Below are 21,989 nucleotides of genomic sequence, written 5' to 3'. Positions count from 1 at the left end.
AACAACTTCAGTGGTTTCCGAAGCATCCCTTTAAAATAGTCTACTTACAATTGTTTTTGAAATGGTAGTTAAGGCTCTTGTGTAAAGTACAGGAAACCCTCTATGACTATCTGAATAGCAACATGGTCAAAATAGGAATCTTGCAGTTGATTTCCAGAGCCTTCAAGGATGGGAACTTAATGTAATAGTGATATAGGTCATTGCTGTAGAAAGTTCCTTTCCATCCCCTCAGACTATTGTCCTTGCTCCCCTACACTGAGTATTCTTGCATCCAGTTTACTGCAGTGCTCGACTGTCTCCAAGTTTGTATTACCAGGTTTTGTAGTTGGGTTTGGGGTTATGGTAAGGTAATTTCTTCAGCAACATCACTATATTCAGCCTAGGAGACAGGAGTGACTTGTACACCAGCTTTTCAGAACGCTTGCTGCCCTGCCAAACTGCTGAAAAGATTGAAGAGGTGTCAGTGTTCAGTACTGCCCCCAGCAAGTTTTGAAAATGGGTAATAGTGTATGAGCAGTTTAGTTTCTGAAAAAAACCTTGTAAAAAGAAAAAAAACAACCAAAAAACCCCCAGCCCAGTACAGCACTCTAGTCAGCAATCTACAGCTGTAATAATGCAGTTTATCTCCTTTCCCACTTGTCACCTAAAGCTCAGTTCTGTCATCCTCCAGTTGCCTAGACTGCATTTGTACGTTTATTGGTCGGTTGTTGTAAGGAACTTCTCTTGTGTACAGTCTTCTCTCAACTCAGCTTCTAAACCAGAAATCAGTTTTACTAATTTCTAAAAACAGTATGGCTATTTTCAATTACTTGCTGAACTTTTCTTGAGAGTGATAATGTCAAAATCTGAATGTGAAGACTTAGACCACAATGGTAAATACTCTCTGGTACACTTTTTTTCCAAAGGCTTGAATAAAAGTCGTGTGTGTATTACATATGGAAACATTACAGAGGCTCTGAGATTGCTAGCAGAAGCGAAGTGATAAATACAGTGACATCCCCCTCTGGCGGCAAAGCAGCAGCGCTCACGGGCACGCAGGCGATTCTGAAATCGGCTGCTGCAGTTAAACCGTATCCGAGGTGGGAGCCTGACCCCTGGGAACCGCTTCCTCACCTGGTTCAGGCTGTGCTCACTGATGGGGTCAGTGGCTTGTTTCATTTCAAAATACATATAAATGACAATTAATTGGCATAAACATGGTGGTTTAAGCAGAACTCCACTTTAGAATTGGAAGAGTCCTTTGCTTCTAGACACCACTTGTCAAACATTTCAATAACTAGCATCCTTAATTTTTCAAACCAGAATAATTCAACAGAGGAAAAAGCAGAGAGATATGAGGATTAAAACTTTTAATCTTTCTGATATTTTTGAAGGACCTGTGGTTGAATTTTAACTGGAATCTTTAAAGGCCATTTCCATAATACATCGCTGCAGTCCTTTATCAATTATTTTAACTATGCTGCTCCTAAACACATTTCTCTCTTCAATGAATTTCTCAAAGAGGTAGATACCACCGCCGACCCCAAAATAATGTGCTTTGCTTGCCAAATACACATGGCCATTTCTATCCAAGAGCTGAGCCAGTGTGTCATGCAAAGCACTGTAGTAGTCAGGATTATAGATGGTCTCAGATGTGAGAATTATATCGTACTTTGAAAAGGCTTTGTTGCTGCTTAACAGGAGCTGGCTGACCTCGGACCACTCTCCAGAAAAAAATCTGCATTTGGTGAGCACATCAGGTAAGCACTCTGCTTTCCTGGGCCTCTTCAAAGGAGGCTTGCTAGTTTTTCTGTCTCCGCTGTCCCCCCTACTGCTTTCATTTCGACAGTTAGCCACCACATTAGGCAAGGTTATTTTGTCAATCACTGTGCTGTTGTAGTCCTGAAAATGGACTTTTTCAGCTTTACCCCTTAAAGCAACTATTCCCAGCAGTCCAGCCCCACAGCCAAGATCCAATACAGTCTTGTTGGTAAACTCTATTTCAGCCTCGGAAAGGTATTCTATGAGATCAAAGGTGCATTCCCAGATTTTCAGTCCTCCCTCATAGACTCCTGGGATGAGATCAGAATGAGAAGAAACACTTTTGGACACGATGCCCTCTTCATCGCCGCCATCCAAACATGTCATTTCCACTGCAGACATATTTATGTAATACAGGTCCGATACTGTTTCCAAGACTTTATTTTCCAATACTTGGTTGAGATCTTCTGGTATATTGTGCTCCTTGGCAGCTTTCAAGCACAACTTTTTCTTTGATGGTGTCTCATCTTGGTGCTTGTCGGTACCCGGCCTTAGGCTGGAGTCTGCTACGGTATCAGCAGCTTGCTTGCTCTTTTCGGCGGATTCCTGCTTCTGTTTTGGAGAGCACAGCTGCAAGTCCATGTTATCATTTGTGTCTGGTTCATTGTTCTCATTTTCATCGATAAAAAAATTAAATCGAAAAGCCATTTTCAGGAATCACAGTAAAAGAAAAAAGTCAGCTTAAGCTGTTACAGCCAGAAATATTCATCTAAGAGCAACAGTGATACAATGATTTTTTTTTTTCTTCTGTTTTCTTTCAGAGGATGTTTTTACGTAGTTATCGCTAAAGGGAAGGATGCTTTGCAGGCAGAGTATCAGATTTTGCCGATGAATCAGGTGAATTACTTCTGGAAAGAGAATAAATAGTTTTACGTATCTTTAAACTGCCAAATATTAGCACAAGCAAGCCGTCTACTTGTAGCACCCTAATTTTCATTTTAAAAAACCCATTTAAATTTACGAAAATACAGCATTACCAGTGACCGCACCTCTGGCGCAATGTAGGTATACGCAGGGAAACCAGGGTGGCCGCTCATTCCGGTAAAACTCGCGTTTCAAGCCACGCAAAAACAACGCGCGCAGAGGCTGTTAAGACCCACCTTCCCTACGCCCCGGCTGATGCACGCAGGCCGGACGAGGAGACGCGGTCGCGGTTTCCCCCCTCCCCGGTTGTGCCCGTTCAGGCCCCGGTTGCAGGACGCGCTCACCCTCCGCTTCTCCCACGTGGCGCGCGGCCCCTTCCGCTTCCGTAAGCGCATGCGCGGAGGCTGCTGGGACAGCGGAGGTAACTTTTTCCCGCCGCTGCCCGGCCCTGAGGGGAGCGGAGCCGGCGCCATGTCCCAGACAGACCCCGAGCTGCTCCTGCAAGAGTTGGGAAGCTGGGACTGGGATCTCTGCCGCCGGGAGCTGCCCGCCGTCCTGCCCCGGCTCCTTATATCCTTCCCAGGATGGACGGTTCGGCTGTTGGGTGGCTGTGGGGAGCCACCCCGAAATGGCGGGGGGGGTGTGGGGGTGTTCCTCATTCAGCCTTGTACAGTTCAAGCAAGTAAATCCGTGGGAGGGAACGCGGTGCGCCCTTTGTGAAGGGCTGACACAGGACAGAAAAGCTGGGAGCCGGCTGTTTCGCTGGAAATGAGTACAGCCTTTCGCTGAAATAAAAGATCACGGTAGAAAAGAGCGTGTGGTTCATTTAGCACTGTAGAGAACTCCTCCCAGCACACCACCCCCCCCCCCCCCCACCTCCCCCCCAACTTACTCTCCCAATATATTGTAGAAATACTTGTGCTGGTCATGTGGGTGCTGAGGTGTATCTGCCCACACTGCTTACGGAGCATCCCTACCTATTTCATACGGTGGATGAAGTGTACATGGGACAGCGTGAAAGAAGTCGCTGTGACTTCTACAGATGCTTTAAAGATAACCTTTATGGTAGAATGAGTTTAAGTTTCTTTAACGTTTTTACTCTATGTATCAAGAGTCTGAAGACTGGACTGAGCATATTCGTAAGTAGTGACCAAGAAGTATCTCTTCTTCCTATGGATCATTGTTTTGCAATGCATTATAAATTCTACACTACTTAAAAATACTTATGCAATAACTAGTGACCTTCACAGTCTTCAACAGTCCTGCTGGAGCTTGCATGTTACACGAATTGCATGTTGAATAAAGTAGCTATGCATGTAAAGCTTTTTCTTTCCCACTTCTCATTTTTAGGTACTTGAAAGAAGGGTGCTTTTTGTCTTCTATTTTATTGTATTTTTGGCTGTTATCTTACAGGTGGCAAAGCTTTTGTAATACCTGATAGCGATAAGAAAATGAGGCTGATATGTAACTGTTTAGGAGTCTTGTTAACGTTCATGGTTAAGTTATGTATTAGTGCCAACCAGTGCATTGAATGTGCAATTATTTGCAGTTTGGAACATGGAAAATCCTAGTTCCATGGCCAAACAATTGTGCTCAGCCTTCAGCTAAGCATAGTCAGATGTGATGCTATTATTGATGGGTTTATGCATGTTGGAGCTGTTAGTATTAAGTAATTTTTCAGATAATGCGTACCTGCTAAATGTTACGTTGCCTCTCTCAGAATCAAATATCTGATCTGTTTCTGCTTGATGTAGTTCTTTGTTTTGTCTAGTAGGTTGGTACATGTTTCTGATAATCACATTTTTTCCTGTAAGGTTTTATAAATGTTTTGCTTTGTAGGTGTTTTGAGGATCCTGACTGAAATGTTTTTGCCCCATATCAGCCTTGCAGATTTGGAACAAACTTTTTTCTCCAAAGTGTTACCTAAGGTATGACAGCATCAATTAAATGTGGAATTTTCAGTCAGTCCAATGCTAAAAACCTTCTTAAAATGCAGCGATTCTTTTTGGAGGTCTCATGATATAATTATTGCTTCGGATACAGAACTTTAAATTAAAATTGTACTGTTTAAAACTTTTAATAATTTTGTGTTGTTGAACTGTTTCTGTGATTGTTACCATTCTTTACAGTGGGGAGATGATCAAACATACAATGTTCTACTTTCTGTATTCAGTAACAGAATTGGTTTTTATTTCTGAGGAGATTGGGCTTTTTATGAAATGACGAAGGTGGAGAATTTTTACGTGAGGTAGCCTCTCAGGACAAATAAACTGAAGAACACAACACTCATACATCATGAATAAACATTGTGATATTTGTGAATAATATAGTGAATAAACTGTTAGATCATACCGGCCTAACATATGTTATCTTTTTGGATTAAATGATTGAGAATTTTGTGCTGTAGTTGTATTAAAATTCTTCAACGCCTACATTTTAACTGAAGTAAACCAGTGCTGAATTAATGATTTAAGTTTTGTGTATTTCAAAAAGCCAGCAAATGTGGCCACTTGATTTCCGTTTTCATTATTTTATGTCTTGTAGCAAATTTTGGAGATTACAAGAAAAATGCCCCTAACAGGCATATCCTTAACAAGGATGACTGTACCATACCAGTTTAGATAGTATCCTGGCACGTGCCTGGAAGCACCTTGCTGTCTTTGCAGTCTCAGTAGTAATGCTTATCAAATAGCCAAGGACCTTACTCAGAGTAGAAAGTACTATTGTTTGTAGGTTGTAGGCTTATTTTTTTTATGTATTTAAAATGTTAGTCATAATTCTCAACAAAAGCCAATTTTTCTGAGACAAAATGAAGGTCCTTTTAAAATGATGTGATTTTAAGTAAAAAATCTTTGGTAGAATGAGGTATATGTTTCAAGTGAATTAGCTGTGAAGTTTGTTTTACTAACATTTTAGAAAAAGTAACAGATACTATAGCTTGTGTCTATAATTGGGAAAAACCATAAGATGGTATATCATGCTTTATGATTCACATGGTTCTGTGAGTTCTCTCGGTAGCCCATGACTCCATGCCAAGTACGCAAGCAGATGTAGAATGGTGTTTCTATTTGTGTACATTTATAAATAAAATGTTTAAGCTTTGTTTTGTTCTGACAGACTCTACAGTTATTTGATAACTTGATGTATGAATTGTCCAGTGAGGCCAAGGGATTAACCAGCCAGGATACAGAGTTATGCAGTACTGTAAGGAATCTTCTACAGGCAAGTCCCGTGGAATAAGCTGTCAGAGGAAGGTTTACATTATTCTTTGATTTTACCTAAACAATTAAGAGGTTTTTAGAATATTTTTGCCAGCTACTAACCAGGTGGTTAAAATGAACTTCAGCTGCAAAGGAAGATCAAATTACAATTAACATTTTGTGAACGATCTGATTACATCTAGCATGTGATACTAATCATAATTTAAAAAAAAAAAAATCTCAAATTCTGCTTAAGTTCCTAACACAAATGGAATGTAATTCTCCGTATTTAAAGAGTGAATCTGGCATGTATTTTTACAGTCACTTAATTCCAAGTTTTAAAATTTTTGTAAACTGAGAACAATAGTCAAAAGAAATATAAAGCTTTCAAAGGGTACATGGTATTGGAGAAAAGCTCTGGAATTGCTTGATATTATTTTATGGAACTTCATTCATCTTTAACAAACTACTTACTTATGCAAACTGCAGTGAACTTTAAATGCCATGAAATCTAGGTGCAATTCAGCAAAGAAAAGATGCTTTTAAAATAATTGCAGGAGTGAAAAACGTTGATTGTTGTTTATTCTTGCTTTAAGACTATGGTGCAACTCTTGGAAACTCTGACCGGTTGCGTACGATACGTCTGCACACTGCAAGAGTGTGTGCCTCTGGAGAGTATCCGTACCCTTCCGTCCTCGGTTCTTTATGTAATAAAGAACACGTTTACACACTGCAAGGTAAGTCTGTGTTAGAAGGAGAAGAATTCTTACACTGGTTGGCTTTTAGGAAACACTCACTTTGTAAGAAGATCCTATTTTGAAATAATACTGTTGTTGAATTTTTTTTTTTTCATTTAAATTTAGCTGTCAAAGAGTTACAGAATGTACTTTGTGCACAAGCACAAAGATGATTTTTCAGCTATCTGCCCAGCAAATCTGACCTGGTAGTGAGAGGCACAGACTGTGCTATTTCTGTATTTTGCACCAATGTCAGTTGAACATTTTGCTTATGAACGTAGGCTCTCTGTGATATCTGTGCACTTCTGATAGCTGAGGTATTTTCAGAGCTACAAATGGTTACCAGAATGGTGCTGCTTACCTTATTTCTATGCCAGTTCCAAAGTGGATTGGAAGTTGAGATTAGGATCTTTGTCCGTTACGACGAGTAACGTATACCAGTTTCAGATCTGCTTTTTCAGCTGCAACAATAATTCCCTCTAGAGCAGTGTAAATAAAACAAGGTTATCGTAAGGACACGGTAGCTTTTGGTCAGCCTTCATTTTCACTTTTCAATTCATCTTTCTTATGGGAACACTGCCATCAGTTTTGCATGTCAGGACTCAAACTCAGGTGCTATACCTTTATCTAACAATTCTATTTTGAAAGTATTGTGAAATACTTGAAATGCTCCTTTCTTTGTTGCTGACCTTGTACTGTTGTGTGCAGAAATACGATCTTGGGTTCATACATCGAGGCCTAATCCAAAGCCCACTAAACTCACTAGAGCCAGGCAAACTTCATTAGTTGTTGATGAGGCTGCAGGTGAATAGCATTTTATATTTAGCAGTTGGTAGCACATGTTCCAGATCTGATTGTGCATTGAGTTAAAGAAGGTACATCAATGCCTTGTTCTTTTTTCCACTGAAATGTTCTCAGTGTTTTCAGCATGTGAAAAATCAGGCTGTGATTCCTGAATGTTTTTTTAAACCTCTTCTTCCCTGTTTCCTGCAGGACAGTGAATCAGTGTACTGTGGGCATCTGCACTTAATTTCTGACCTCTTACAAGCTATGTTCAAGGAAACTTACTCTCTCCAGAAGCAGCTGATGGAACTACTCGATACAATTTCCATGGGCTCTGCCTCTACTGAAGATAACATCACAGATATGGTGTCAGGTATATGTGGGTCTAATGTTTTTTTTAGTCTTGGTCAATCTTTTTTTCTATAAAGAGTATGTCTGAATTTTTAAAACAGGGTTCTGAGTATGCTCAGTTCCTGCTGTCCTGACCAGCCTCTCGGAAGGCAGCATTTTGCAGCTTGAAATATTTCCATTTTTGTCGTGAAACTTTCTCTGTGGGATGGGGCATGTTGTGTAGGTTTGTAGGAAAGGGGCAGCACCGAGCCATATTTCTGACTGGGTGTCAATGCAGTGGTATTCCCTAGTGCTTGTGATTGCTGCTGTTTTCCTAGGAGAGTAGCATAGCTATGAACTCACAGATCTGATTTAACTCAGTTGTTGCTGTTATTTCCTCCTTAGTAATCCACACCGTGCTGGAGATATGCTCTGTCATTTCCAATATGGACCATGCTCTTCATGCCAATACGTGGAAGTTCATAATCAAGTATGTCATAGAACTCTTTGGATTCATTGTGATATAAACAGACTGTAATTTTAAATAACCAGTGTTTCAATAGCTTGATGTTCAGAATTTCGAATAAAATTGAAATTGAAGAATTCAACTTAGCTATTTAGCTAGTAAGTAAATTTAGAAATTTAATTTAGAAATTCAGCTTGTAAGTAGTATTAAAGGTACTGTCACTGAAGGCAGTTAGGAATCATGCATGAAAAGTAATAGAAGCTTGACTTCTTGTATTACAATGTAGAAGAAAATTTGAAACACCGTAGTCTAAATAAATAATCTTAAGATTAAGACGCCTTGCAATTCTGTGGGCGTTTTTGGCTTGAGTTGTGCTGTCTTGCCCTTTCATCCTGCCTCTGTGTTTCAGTCCTGGCTGTGAAGAGGGTTGTTCTCTCTAAATTTCTGGTTTCAGTGTACATGGATATTGCACCAGTTAGTGTTGTATAAAAGCCAAAATAGAAGAATTAGTTGGATTTGTAGTAACTGATTGCATGACCACTTCTGACAATTAAATATCTGATTTTATTCTGATCTTTTAGGCAAAGCCTGAAGCATCATTCTCTGCTGCAGTGCCATCTGAAACACAGTGACATCCTCAGTGGCCTGTGCAAGGACACTCTTCTTTCTTTTCACTCCTGTTTGGAACTGGCTGAGCAGATGAAGATGTCAGAGATACAGGTGAATTAAAAAGCTCCCAAAGCTGCTGTTGAACTTGAGGAGGATAAATTCTTTGTGTTGTATTATTGCTTGGAGTGGCTTGGGTTTGGTTTTTGGTTGGTGTTTTTTTCTTTTACTTCATGTGGTAGGCAGAATACCATGTTCTTTTGAAACCACATGAAAATGAGGCCTGTAACTTTGTTTAGATTGTGGAGGTTTTAGTGAGGCACTAAGTTTCCACCATACTCTGTGAGAATTTTTTTATTTCCTAAATTGACAGTATCACAAGGTCAATCAAAAGATAACATTTTTGAGGCATAATGAAGATTTTTGAAGTTTTTCCCCCATAGCTGCAGAGTCTGTAGAGAATCAAGTCTGAAATGGGTTTTGAACATTGTTAGCAATCTTCCTTTTTTATTGTATTACTCTGTATATTCAGTTTTAGAACTGCTTTTTTTTTGGACAGGAGGGCACTGACCTCAGGCTGTTCCAGAAGACAGTCAAACTGTGCAGGTTCTTTGCGAATTCCCTTGTACACTACACCAAGGTAGGTTTTAATACTTGAATTCTATGTTAGTATTAAATTTAAGCCTCTGATCTGCAAATGGAATAACTTTGTACTGCAGAATATCTTAACAATTTACGACTGTGCCATATGGGTGGTATAAATAACATCTGTGCATAACCTGCTTGTAGTTCTTCCACCTGTATATACTTGCAAGCCCAAGCAGGATTACTGCTGTGATTTAACACAAAACCAAACAAGAACGAGCTGTTACAAGCAGTGTCACCATGGAGTTGGCAGGAGATGTCCGGTCTTTATGGGCAGCCTTAAGTCAATGCAATATTAATGTTAGCTGGAAGAATTAAGCAGATGAAACCTGTCACCAAGTTTTCATAATTGTTGCTTGTTTCAACAATTGAAAATGGTGAAGCATTAATAAGAAATGCCCGTGTACTGTTGTTAGCTCTGTCACTAACTTCCTGCGCTTTTCCTGGCCCTTTCACTTCGTTGCTGTGTTTTATTTCTCTTGTTATTAGAAGATATGCTGTAAATCTACCCATCTTAATGTATGTGAAAAAATTTTGCTCCCTCAGAACAGCTGTGACAGTGCATTCTGCATCTGTTCTGTCCCATGGGGTAAAAGCAGGGAGGTGATTTTTTTGTTGTTGTTGTTGTTGGGATTTTTTTTTGGCACAAAATGAATAGCATTGTGACAGGATAAAACAGCCTTACAGCATGTATGAGACCACTTCAGATTTTTGCAGCTCCCTATAGCTATTACAACTCTACTTACCAATTTTTTTAAACAAACCTATAAATTTAATTGTTACCTACAATATATATACATGTAGTGTAATTAATCTTAGAATTACTTGGTTTATTGTTTGCTTTGTACTTGCTTTGTGTTATGGATTGTTAGAACTTAAGCAGTTTTTGCAGAGTAGTACTTTACACACCAATATAGAACAGAAAGAAAATGTATTTAATCATGTATTTGATATTAAAAGTACCGTTCAAAATAATGGCTTTTGCAGGAATTTCTTTCTTTCCTCTCTGATTCGTGTTCTCAGTTATATCAGCTCTTTCTTCAGATATACAGGTAAGTGAAGTACAAATAATTGATTATTGATAGTATCTTAATAACATCTCCAGATTGCATTCTTAGTTATAAGTATTTTGAGGGGTAAAAATACGGTTCTCGTTCCAGAGCTTTTGCTTGCTTTTTTCATGTACAGAAATGTAAAATATTTTTTTAATAAATTGGGCATTTTTGTGTGATACTAGTTACCTTAACCCCACTCTCGATCAGTGCTGTGAGTGTCCAATATTGACAAAGCACTAACTTTGTTGCAATTACTTTTGTCAACATTTCTTAACAAGTTATGTGCAGAATATGCAGATTGATTGTCTTGGACACTAGGTCTATTTATGCAAGTTCATTTGAAAATTCTTGTTTCTAAAATCAAAATTCCTGAAGGTAGGATTTACCCTTTGGTCACCTTGCAATGCAGCAGTTAGGCAGAGGTGAAACACAGCAACCCAGCAGCGTACCTTCCGCTTTGAAACAGTAGAGTGACGTTACTCAAATTGTGCAAAGTCAAGGCAATTCAGAATTACTGTTCCCTGGTGATCCCAATTCCTTTATGTTTCATATACAACAAAACAGCCACGCACTCTTTTTTTACTGTCTTAAATTCTAGTGAAAGAAAAAATCCAAGATGAAATGCAGGTGTCAGCAGCAACATTTGACACATTGTTTCTACTTTAAGACAAAGTATGGAAACATTTGTCCTGAAGGGGGAGAGGATCAGAAACAGAGTATCCTGAAATTTCTCATAGCTTTACTGTTGTGTTTATAATCTTGCAAAATCTCACAAAAGGACACTGGTTCTCCGGGAAGCAACCGCTTTTTTAATGTTACGCTCATAAAGCATAACAGTCTGCAAGCAGCTTATCGTTGTTCTTTCAAAAGTTGCATTCCATTTGCTGCAGTAGTGGGGAAAAGTAGGGGAAAGTGGACTTTATAATATAGATGGCTGATTTCAGTCATTCTTCTGGAATTGAAACCAGGTTCTGTGGCGAGATGCGTGCATGCGTTCACCGCATGTTTCACTGCGAGATTGGGTGGATGTATTTTTTATGAGTTTCCTCTTCTAACTTTACTTACCTTGTAGATCTTTCTCAAGCGGAAGGTTGTAAACTTTTATTCCCTCAGCAAAACTGAGCAGGATCTTTGAGTAGGAAGGTAGCATTTTTACAGTCACTTTATAAGCTGCAAGAATGGAAGGTTTTCATTTCATGATCTCTTTTGCTTTATTCTCATATTGCTGCTTTTTTTTTTGTTTTATTGCCCAGGGTTTTTTTTTTTTTTCCAAAGAAGTTGTGGTACCTTTTTATTAGTGTCATGTGTTAAGTTACTGCCGTCACATTTACGACTGTCAAATTGTGTATACAGGTGTTTTCTTCGCTTTTCATTCCTTGAATTTTTTTGTGATTCAGTGTATTTCTTTATATATATTATGTATTTTACATGCATTTTCCGTGAGTTTGAAAGGTTTTCTTTCAATGTTTAGCAAATTACTAGATTGTGATGCTTAGTTTAAAGGCTGAATGCAGAGCTGCAACTCTCAGGCTATAATAGAGATTCTAAAATGGAGAGCCTTTTCTGTATTTTACTCACAATAACAAGGAAATCGTGAATTTGCCTTTTTGTAGTTCTTTTCAAAAGTAATGTTACTGAAAATGCTACGGGGAATATTTAACTTTTTTTTTCATCTCCCCTCAGCAAATTTCCTCCCAGTCTCTATGCTCCAGAGATCTCGGAAGTTCATCGAGATGAAATATCCCGGGTTTTTCTTGTGGCTCTGGATCCTCTCATCAACCAGCTTCTTCCCTTTAGCCCTTTTATGGAGCAAGTGTTAAGTGAAAAGTTAGGTGGGTTTAAATACAGCTACCACTGCTATAGTACTATGTAAGGATCTCTAAGGGATCAGGATTGATATTTTGACTTTCTGGACCACAAGTAATATTCTGTACTGGTTTGCTTGTCTCTAATTCTTTTGTAAGTAATATGATATAGCCTGTGGCACGCTAACTCAGATGACTTTTATAACAGATGGTTCATGTTGCTGTTGAGTGCATCTTTTCCAAAGTACTCACAATAACTTCAATATTAATCTACTTAACAGAAATCCTGTCAATTCTACTGCTTTGCATAATTTCAATCCACAAACTTTCAAAGTAGGCTGAAATTTTCATGCTGTTGGTGGGGGAAGGCAGCTATTTTTTCCTAAATGAAGTATTTTCTGCGAAAAGTACAATGCCTTCATACTGAAAAATGATCGGCTTTTTGTTATAACGCGACCCCTCCACGATTTCTGCCCTGACCAACATGTCATAATTCTGAGAGAGCTGTCCGACTTCTCTCCCATGTGCACACTCTAGCCTTGTGATTATCCTGAAACGCTTAGAAGAAAAGTTTGTGTTTTCAGTGTTTAAGTTATCCAGTGTTTTCAAGGAGAGGGGAAGCGTGAGGCATCCAGATTGTGACTCCTTTGCAGCATCTTGCAGTGACAGTTCAGAACTGGAATATTTTACATTTTACCTGATACAGTATATTGCATTTATTTTTCACTTCAAGCACAATGTTCATGATGAAATGTTCCTTTTTTCCCAGCTATGTTCATAGGTGATTTTTGGTTGTTTTACTGGGGATTTTTATGTTTCACCAGTTGTTCATCGTTTGTCACTTCCTTAAAAGCCAGTTTATACACACAATATATTTCCCAGGGCAACTAGCATCACATTTAAAAAAACACCCCAACTTCTACAGGTCTCCCTCCTGAGCAGCAGCTGTCCCAGTGTCTTGTCCTGATTACCATAATGGACAAGCTGTCCTCTCAGCCTGAAGAAGTGCAAACTCTCTGGAACACAGGAAAAAGGTACTGAAAAGGTTTTCACTGTAGTTCTTCACCACAGCACTCAGTCTGTACGGGCAAACAGAGGGGCTCAGCTGCTGGGCTTTCCCTTGCAACCGAATAGTAAAATTTGTCAGACTGTGGATTTACATCCTTATGCTGATCAAATCAGGATCTGATGTTCAGTGCTTCAGGAGTGAAGGATAACAGAGCCAGAGATGTCTTTTGTTTTTTTGGGAAAGGAATGGCATTTCCAGGATAGGAAGAGAGATATGTATTTCATTTGTTAATACTTCACTAAGTTAAAATCTTGCATTTTTATGCCTAAAGCCTCTAATAATCACCTGAATTTGTAAAAGACAAAGGTAGTCAGGAACATAAATCTCGTGTAAAAGCACTGAAGTTACTGCCATCGTTTCCGGTCAAAGACAAAAGATTCTGTAGTACAGATGTTGCTTGCGGGATTTGGGATTTGCATATCTGTAATCCAGCTGTTTTTCTTGTTTTCTCCCTTTTTTTTTTTTCTTTTACCCTTTCAGCTTGTCTTTGTTCTCAGCTCTTTTCTTCAGTTTCCAGCAATGTTCTGGTGAGCTTTCTCTCCCTGTTTGTTTGCCAGAGGTGATCAGTACAGGACAGCCAGCAGTTCCCATCACCCTCTATCACTATGTCTGTGTCCACCTGTGCTCCTTCATTGCTTCCACACTCCCATCACACTTTCCTCAGCTGGTAAGATTGTTTTTTGCTTATCATCTCTTCAGCTGTTGTGATGCTTAGGTACTATTCACAAAAGAATGAGTTCTTTTAATGATCCTAGCTCTAAAGAGATGCTTAGGTATGAAGTGGTTCTGTAGAAAGCAGCCATGATACAATTGCAGGACTGGAGTTCAGTCATACAGCAAATGTCACTTCTGGCAAAGGGGAAAATAAAGCTTCATACAAGTTCTTGAGAACCTCAGTGGCGTTGGAAATTTTTGTTCTCTTTGGCAGGGGGGGAAGTCAAGTTGTTAGGAAAGCTCAGTGCTTTCTTTTATGCAACATTCAATTTGTATTAAATTTACCTGGTTTTGTTAGGCTATACTGTGAAGTAATAAAGTGACATTTAATATTTAGTGTAGACTATATTGTTGTGATTCCAGCTAAGAGCATACCACAAAATGGTAATAAGCAAACTTTTCTACTTCAGAGGAGTATTCTGGGCTTTGGTTAACGTTATATAATGTTTTAAAAGTTTTTCACTTTTTACCGCACATAGAACCTCTAGATAAATGTAAACCTTTATAAAGTTAAGAGCTGTCACAAAAATTATAGCCCTAATTTAGAGGGTTTTTTTTGAATGCTACTTTCCTCTTTCAGATAAAATTTGTGTTCCTAAAAGAGAAAGGTTTTGCTTGGTTTTCAGTAAGCTGCCAATAAAGGTGCTGAGAAAGCTGGCAAGAAAACTGGCAATACATTGGTTTAAAAAAAAAAAAAATTCATAAAAGTTGCCTTTGTGAAGAAGGGATGCACATGGTGAAATGTTTTCAAAAGTGAAGGATCCTCAGCCCATTGAAATGAATGTACATGTACATTCAAAGTATGCAAAACGAAAGGTGTAGCTGCTTGCTTGATGGTCTAGCTGAATATAGAGTATGAGAATGAGTTCTTAAAACATTTTAAATTGGATAAGCTGAAAATCTTGCTAGGTTTTATGCTAGTTAGTGGAGTAGAAGTAATAGTAGGTCTGCAATCTGTTTCTATATGAATTTCTATATATTTGTTCTCCTCAGGAGTATGCTCTGCTGGATGCTGTGCTGGGTTCTAGTATGATCACATCTCTGCTAGCAATGGACGCGTGGTGCTTCCTTGCCCGGTAAGGTGTTTTTATTACAGGTCAAGCAGGATTTCCACACATCCAGTTAGTTCTGTGGTTGTACATAATTCCCTGAGAGAGATTTTTTTTAAGACAAAATTGTCCTAGAATTGGATTCTTTTCAGATAAAGAGCATAGTTTGAAAATTAGGAGCAGAAAGGGCTTAGCTGTTTTTACATTCATGCAGAAAGGGGAACGTACCTTTTCTATTACTTAATAATTATTTTTTGGAATGGTTTTCTTAAGTAAATTGTGTCTGTTCATATCAAGTTTAAATATGTTAGAGGAAACGGCCATCTCTCAGACAACATTTTTGGTATTTAGTCTGTAAAGGAGTAGGAAGTACAGACTCACAGGCTTCTGTCTCTCACATTCCAGGTATGGAACAGCTGAACTGTGTGCTCACCACGTTGTTGTGATTGCCCACTTGGTAAGAATCACAGTGATGTTTGCAATTTGGCACCAGTTTTAATCCTATAGTCCTACTAGCAAACTTTCTAAATGACCAAAGAAAGGAATTTCATTATTTTCCAAATCCAAATGAAGATTGTTTTAATTCTTCAATTTGGTTTAATAATTAGCAAAAGCAGTACTGTGAAAATATAAAGCAATATGCTTGGTATTTCCAACATGTCCTGCATTGTGTTATTTAGAGTGTTACTGCTGTGATCCCACGTAGCAACCCTCAGAACATTCTGTATAGAATTCATTTGCTGAGTGGTGATTTTTTCTGTTAATGAGATGCATTACCCTTTTATCCTAATTCAGATAAAGTCTTGGCCCGGTGATTGCTACCAGGTCTCTGCCTTGGGTGTTCTGCTGAGGCGTATGCTGTTCCTGATGGCTCCAGATCATCAGGCGAGTATAGCACCAGCATCTTCAGTCTTTAAGAGATTTGAATCAGTGGCCTGTGTTACAATACCCTCTTTCAGTTCTTCAGAAATGACAAGATGTTGAGCGCTCACTTGCTGTACTTTGTACTGTACTTGTTATTACGTTGTCATAGTGGATCCCAATTTGTGCAGATGTGCTCTTTAAAACAAGAAAGGCACATACACCTTTCAAAGAGTGCTCTTGTTGGGTGGCAATGAGGTCCTTTTTTTGACTAAGTATGAAAATGGCACATCTCCCAGATTTGCTGAAACTGTCTGTCCTGCCATCGTGACTGGTGTTCATGAGTGTTCTCATGTCACCAGATAGAGAGTAGTATCCTTTCCTGTCAGTGCCTCTCTATATACCCTCGGAGAGGCTAAAGCTCACTCTTGTACTTGCTAGGGCCATTGCTTCACGCAGCTGAAAGAATAAGTCGCTTAATCATTCTGATGTCCTATATGTGTCAAGGGAGCTGGCAGTTCTAGAGGGTTTTCATATAAAAAGTTGGATTTTATTTAAACAAAAAGTTTTACACAATTTTCTTTTCGTGCAATATTTCTGAAGTAAACTGGTAGTGTGTTTTGTTTTCTCAGCTTTCTGACAGATTATCAAATTGTCTTCTGGTCTGTTTAGTTCCTAATAACTCTTGTTCACAGGTAGAATTTGCTCATAAGTTTCTTCCAGAAGAGGTGGAGAACTTGGCTGTGTGGCAGCACGTATCCCTCAAGGCCCTGAATCCTGACCTTAGGAAACGAGTGGCCTGTCAGCTGTGTGTGGCAGGGCTCGTGCAGTGCAGGCGATGGCTGAATAGCAGGCATACTTTGGGAGAGCTCCGACCCGTGGTAAAAGAGATTTGGTTCCCTTTGTAAAAATGTGTGAACTCTGGATTTCCAAACTATAAGGATTTCTGTGTGTTGCACAGCTTTTTTCCATGCGTGATTGGCATATGCATGAGCAAGAACTCTAATGTTTTCTTCTAGTATAAAGTATCTTAGGACCCTCTACTCCGAGGGTGACAGTGGGGTTCTTGTGGTTTACTAGTTATTCTAGTTTTTGTTTGCGCTCTGGGTGAGCAGATGTATTTTTCTTTAGAATTTTTTGATTTATACTATGTCATGCAATTACTTTTAAGTTTTAAAGTCCTGGCTGTTTTTATGCGGCATCGAGTCTGAAAGACGCTCACTGGTCTCCTTGGCGAAGGAGTGTGAGAAACCAGAGACTTCCACATGAGGTATCTGCTGCCAGCTTTCGCCTGCCAATGCAGCTAATGACTGCAGCACCGTGTGAAACTCACAGAAGTACCGGATGCTTTCCTTGCTTTGGAAGCTTTATTGGCCGGTGGCCTGGTGGATTAGCTGTACTGTACAGCTGACACAGCACACTGGGCTTCTTGCCATCTTGTATCATTTTAGATGTTTAATATGAGCCTGGGGTTTTAGTTTGGTTTATGTGTAGCTTTTTTTGGTCTTATACATTTTTTTCCTGCTAGAATACTGCCCTTTCTGTCCTGCTGGCTGCCTGCAATTTTGCTGGTGATGCTCTGGAGGCAGAACTTCAGGCATCGGTCTTGGGAGTGCTTGGTCAGTTCTGGACTTTTCTCCAGGCTAAGCAGGTACGAGAATTTGCTGCTCCAGTGATGAAAGCACAATGTCTTTGAGAGGCTGGTGCTGTTCCATCATGTGTTTGTTACTAAGTTGTTTTACTTGGACCATTTCTGTAAAGCACAGTGTAACTGCTGCCCATCTGCTGTCAGCTGGTTTATGTATTAGGCAGGCGGTGCTCTGGGAAGCAGAGTTTGAGTTTTCCTGAATGTTACATATATGGCTCCTTGTTACTCCATCTGTTACTCAGTATCAGATTCAGACTTGCTTAAGAAGTCTGAAATATCTCATTCTGATTCATGCCAATTACAAATTTGGCCTATTTCAAATGTTCATTAGAATGTGAACAAAACTCACAGTGATTTAATTAGTACATGAAAACCCACAGAGCTAGTAACCTTCCTCCCATATTTGAGAGCAAGGGGGTAAGGCAGTTCCTTGCGACTGTATACCTGTTCGTGTCTGCAGTTGCAGTAAAGAACAAAGGATTGCCGTGGCTTATACTCTGGATTAAAAAAGAAGAGTTTGAGAGTGGGGATGAAGAAGAGCCAACAATGTGCCCCTTCAGAGGTCTCTTTCAACCTCATGCCAAAGACATTGGGCAACTGATAAGTGGAAAGAAATAGTTCGGATAACCTTTAGCTGCTTATATTAGTGAATGGAGGAAGGACATGAGGGATAAGAAATGTTCTTAATAAAAATCAAAGGAAAAGGTCGTGTAAAATATGACTACCTAGAAATATTGATATGACTTCTCATATTTTTTTCTGCTGCTTACAGTGTGTTCACTTATGTGAAGTTAGGCAAGGAATTTTGGAACACTACTGTAACTTTATATTCTTTCTTAAGTAGTTATTCCATGAGCTAAAATGCAATGTTACTAATATCTTGTGATCTGTTGAAGGTCTCAGATGAGCCATGTCTCCAGCAGACACTGTGTTTATTACTTCACCTTTTGGAATTTTTCATCCAAGCATTAGATGCTCAACTGATTATTCAGGTAAAAGAACAAACCAAAACCTTCTTAGGAATAATTTACTTCATGAAAACCAAGTTCTTTGTGATTCACTGAAATCTCAAATGAGTTATTTCATGGTCTGGCTTTCTTTTAAGACATGGAGGTTCCTAATGTTATTTCTTCCCTGATTACTTTCCTGGTCTTTAAACCAAGTATATAGCACTTTGGTTGACCCTGCTTTTGAGACTCCTATAACTCTGTGAGATACATGGATATGCCACAGAGCGTGCTCATTGTAAAACGCACATTGCAGTTTTATCCTAGCCAGTTTTATTCAAGGTGTAGCACACCTCCTTTTGTTTTCAGTCCAGTTTTCTAAAAAGTGTCATCAGATTTAAGATGACAGAATTCTGTTTTCACCTGTAGTCTGTTTGATGGAGCTTCGCTGGGGCTTGTTTTCTGCAGGTATTTGCACTGCAGTCTTCCCTTTTCCAGTTGGATCCCCCAGATCATGTTCGTCTAGCAATGGTGGATTTTCTGTCTTCTATGGGAAAGGTGTTTATACCACAAGAAGCACAGGTAAATATAATTGTGGCCTTAATGAAATATTCTTCAGCCTTTTGATGAAAAGATATGCAATTTATTTAAATATAAAGTTAAAGGATCAAGTTCATTAAATACATACAGGAGTGCCAGGACATAATCATCTTGGAGACTTATTAATGGTCTATGGCAGTTTAATTTTCAATCAAGACATGCTGAGTGCATGTAAGATACTTGGTTTATTTACTTGCTTGTTGCTTCTCACCAGTTAGAAAGGGCTGACTTTTGATCCTCCAAGAAGAAAGAAGAGAATAGAGTGTCACGTCCCTTACAGTGTTGGGTTTTGGGTTTTTTTTGCCAGACAGGGCAGTACACTCGCATTTCACAAACCTGTCCCTTGACCTTAGAGCAATTCTTTAGTAATAAATCATGATGGTAAGATATGCACAACTAACTCTTTGGAACTGATAGATATTTGTTCCTCTTTCAGAGGCAAGTTATACCCCAGTTGTCGTGTTTGTTTGCTTCTCTGCTAGCTGACCAGACCTGGCTGATTCATCAGCATGCGCTGGAGGCGTTCACCCATTTTGCAGAGGTAAGCATAGCAGAACTCTGGATGCATGTATTTGGCTCTGTTAACTTCTATTGTACAGGAATTCTTCTGTCTTAAATGTCTGCTGCTCTTCACTGACCGGTCTGGATCTTAGCATTACAGATGCTATTGCACATCAAAAGTAAGGAGGGCAAATGCAGTTGTAAGTGATTTGAGGAGCTGGAAGTGAAGAAAGATTAAGCACTGGTTGCCTAGATTGGTTGCAACAGGGAAGGGACTGTCATAGAAACATTTTTTTACTTTGTCTATTCCTTTGTTAATATGAATGTACTAAATGAGTATTACTTGACATTTTTGACAGGAAACAAGCCATGAAGATGTTGTTCCTCAGTGCCTTAATTCTGAAGAAACTAAGAACAAAGTTGTTAGCTTTCTGGCTAAGGTATGTATGTTGTTGAGCCATTCACTGCTCTCTTAGTTGTTGCACACATTCATTACAAGCAGTACGCAACCTGTGTCTACACCTACATCATCTGCATGGCAATTCAATAAGTAAGTTTAAAATAAATTGTTCTGTTAACTGGGCTCTGGTTGAACTTTTCTACTTGCTTTAATCTGCAGATAAACAACTGCTATTCCTATGCATGCTGCTCCTCTAGTACTTCCCAGCTTCAGTTTAAATGTTTTGCTTTTCCCTCCTTGAACAAAAAAAATTATTAAATTGCACAGTTACTGGTGTAAGCAGAGAAGCAACCTACTAAAAAGAGGGATTTCATCGTTTGGTTTGTGTGATTTCCTTCCCCGTTTCTCTTGGATCAGTTTCTGAAAACTAAATGAACATGTATGAAACATCTTAGTTGTTTTTGCATGTTAGGAAAAAACTGTCTTAAGAGCAGATGGCCATTCACGCAGAACATAAGACAGTGGGAAGGAGGGGGTGGTTATCACACTGTAACCTAGGGCAGGACTGTCTGGATGAGCAGTTTTTGACAAGCAGATAATTAGCAAAAGAACTGAGAGCTGCCAGTGCTACATCAAAGCTGTAGATAACTTCACTCTCCTGCTCAGAAGAGCGTGTGAGGAAGGAGATTCATTTTGAACTGCACATTAAGATCTATCCCTCCCTCCCCTTTGTTCTGGCATACAAATTGAGCCTATGAAGGCTGGTGATGCCACCCTGGTTTAGTTACCTCTCCTGTGGCTTTCTCCCTAGACGAGGCAAGTAGAAGAGACAACAGAAGCACGGACAGAACGCATGAAGCGAGAAAGAATTACCTTCAGTGCACAGTTTATGAAAACGGATGGAGAACTGGAGTCGACGGGAGAGGTATGTGCACTTTATCTGGGCTCGATTGTTGATTTCTGTCAGTTCTGGGAAGTAGCTAAAGAGGTTCAAGAAGGTCTTGCTGCCCTCCATGTTCTAAGAAAAAAGGTTGCGTGCAGTCCTGGCCTTTAATATTATACCTGAATGCTCTGCGCTGCCTGCCAGCCAGCAAGAACTCTCACAAGGCAAGGGAGTCTCTTGCAGCTCTTCCTCCATCTCTAAGGGTCTTGCATTGGATGAAGGCCGATCACCGATGTAGAGCATTATGAATAATGTCTCATGTTTACTTAAATCCACAGCCTCTGGCAAAAAGAGCATGTCCCCCACCCTCCGAGGAGCAGTATAAGTCAGCAGTAGGCACAATGGAGGGGGCAGTGGAGGCTGTGAAGCTGCTGCTCCAGAAAGGGTCACCCCCCACCTGGCTTGCCATGAAACTGGAGGCTCTACACACCGCTCTAGCCCTGCTCAGAGACAGTGTACGGTAAGGTGATCAACAGGTTGTAGAGACAATAAAACAGCTCAGCACCCTGGTCTGAGGGAAGAGATGCCTTTGTACCATGATTGCTGGAGAAGAAAAAACTGTGGGTACTGCTGGGTCTCGGTTAATGTGCCAAAATGAACTGAGGTGTGAGATGTTGGCCTGTCTTTCATAATAACTGGCTGGAAAGACTGATCTATTTTAATGGACACTATTGTGCATCTGAGCTGTCACTTTTGTATATTGCTCATGTATGGCTTGCTCTTCTAAGCTACTGTATGGTGATAAACATTTCATGAGACTGTATTTTGAATACTGTTTGAATCTGTTGTAGAAGTAACAGTTACCTTTGTTCCTGTTACACATACAGGTGACCAGGCAGTAGGTATTCTTGTCTTCGTTTTAAAATACACTTATTAATTTAAGGCTCTGTACTGTTCTCTGAACACACCTCTGCTGCTGGTTCCACTCCGTGCTAGGCTCATCTTTTAAAAATAATCTTTATTGGT

The 21,989-nt window shown here is 39.6% G+C and overlaps 2 protein-coding genes across 4 annotated transcripts; one reads left to right on the top strand and one right to left on the bottom strand.

Moving 5' to 3' along the window:
- Positions 1–1,334: 1,334 nt before the first annotated feature.
- On the bottom strand, positions 1,335–2,458 carry METTL18 (methyltransferase 18, RPL3 N3(tau)-histidine). The gene has a single exon (XM_074832901.1). It carries the CDS (start codon positions 2,446–2,448, stop codon positions 1,390–1,392), a length of 1,059 nt encoding a protein of 352 aa, XP_074689002.1. The 5' UTR covers positions 2,449–2,458; the 3' UTR covers positions 1,335–1,389.
- Positions 2,459–2,604: 146 nt separating this feature from the next.
- On the top strand, positions 2,605–21,905 carry FIRRM (FIGNL1 interacting regulator of recombination and mitosis). Of its 3 annotated transcripts, none has more exons than XM_074832895.1 (24): positions 2,605–2,637; positions 3,777–3,803; positions 4,504–4,592; positions 5,782–5,886; positions 6,461–6,601; positions 7,595–7,757; positions 8,120–8,204; positions 8,762–8,900; positions 9,346–9,426; positions 10,419–10,483; positions 12,170–12,318; positions 13,217–13,325; positions 13,841–14,027; positions 15,068–15,150; positions 15,529–15,580; positions 15,919–16,008; positions 16,680–16,865; positions 17,513–17,635; positions 18,529–18,624; positions 19,048–19,161; positions 19,616–19,720; positions 20,040–20,120; positions 20,892–21,005; positions 21,302–21,905. In XM_074832895.1, exons 3-24 carry the CDS (start codon positions 4,527–4,529, stop codon positions 21,485–21,487), a joined length of 2,520 nt encoding a protein of 839 aa, XP_074688996.1. In that variant the 5' UTR covers positions 2,605–2,637; positions 3,777–3,803; positions 4,504–4,526; the 3' UTR covers positions 21,488–21,905. The 3 variants fall into 3 exon arrangements, with proteins under 3 accessions (XP_074688996.1, XP_074688994.1, XP_074688995.1); XM_074832893.1 differs by lacking the exon at positions 2,605–2,637 and adding an exon at positions 2,907–3,234 and having other exon boundaries at positions 3,764–3,803; XM_074832894.1 differs by lacking the exon at positions 2,605–2,637 and adding an exon at positions 2,907–3,234 and having other exon boundaries at positions 3,764–3,803; positions 15,919–16,012; positions 16,684–16,865.
- Positions 21,906–21,989: the final 84 nt, after the last annotated feature.

The sequence above is a fragment of the Strix aluco genome, chromosome 8, assembly GCF_031877795.1.
Source record: "Strix aluco isolate bStrAlu1 chromosome 8, bStrAlu1.hap1, whole genome shotgun sequence".
NCBI lineage: Eukaryota > Metazoa > Chordata > Aves > Strigiformes > Strigidae > Strix > Strix aluco.
This window is presented reverse-complemented; position numbering and strand designations above follow the sequence as displayed.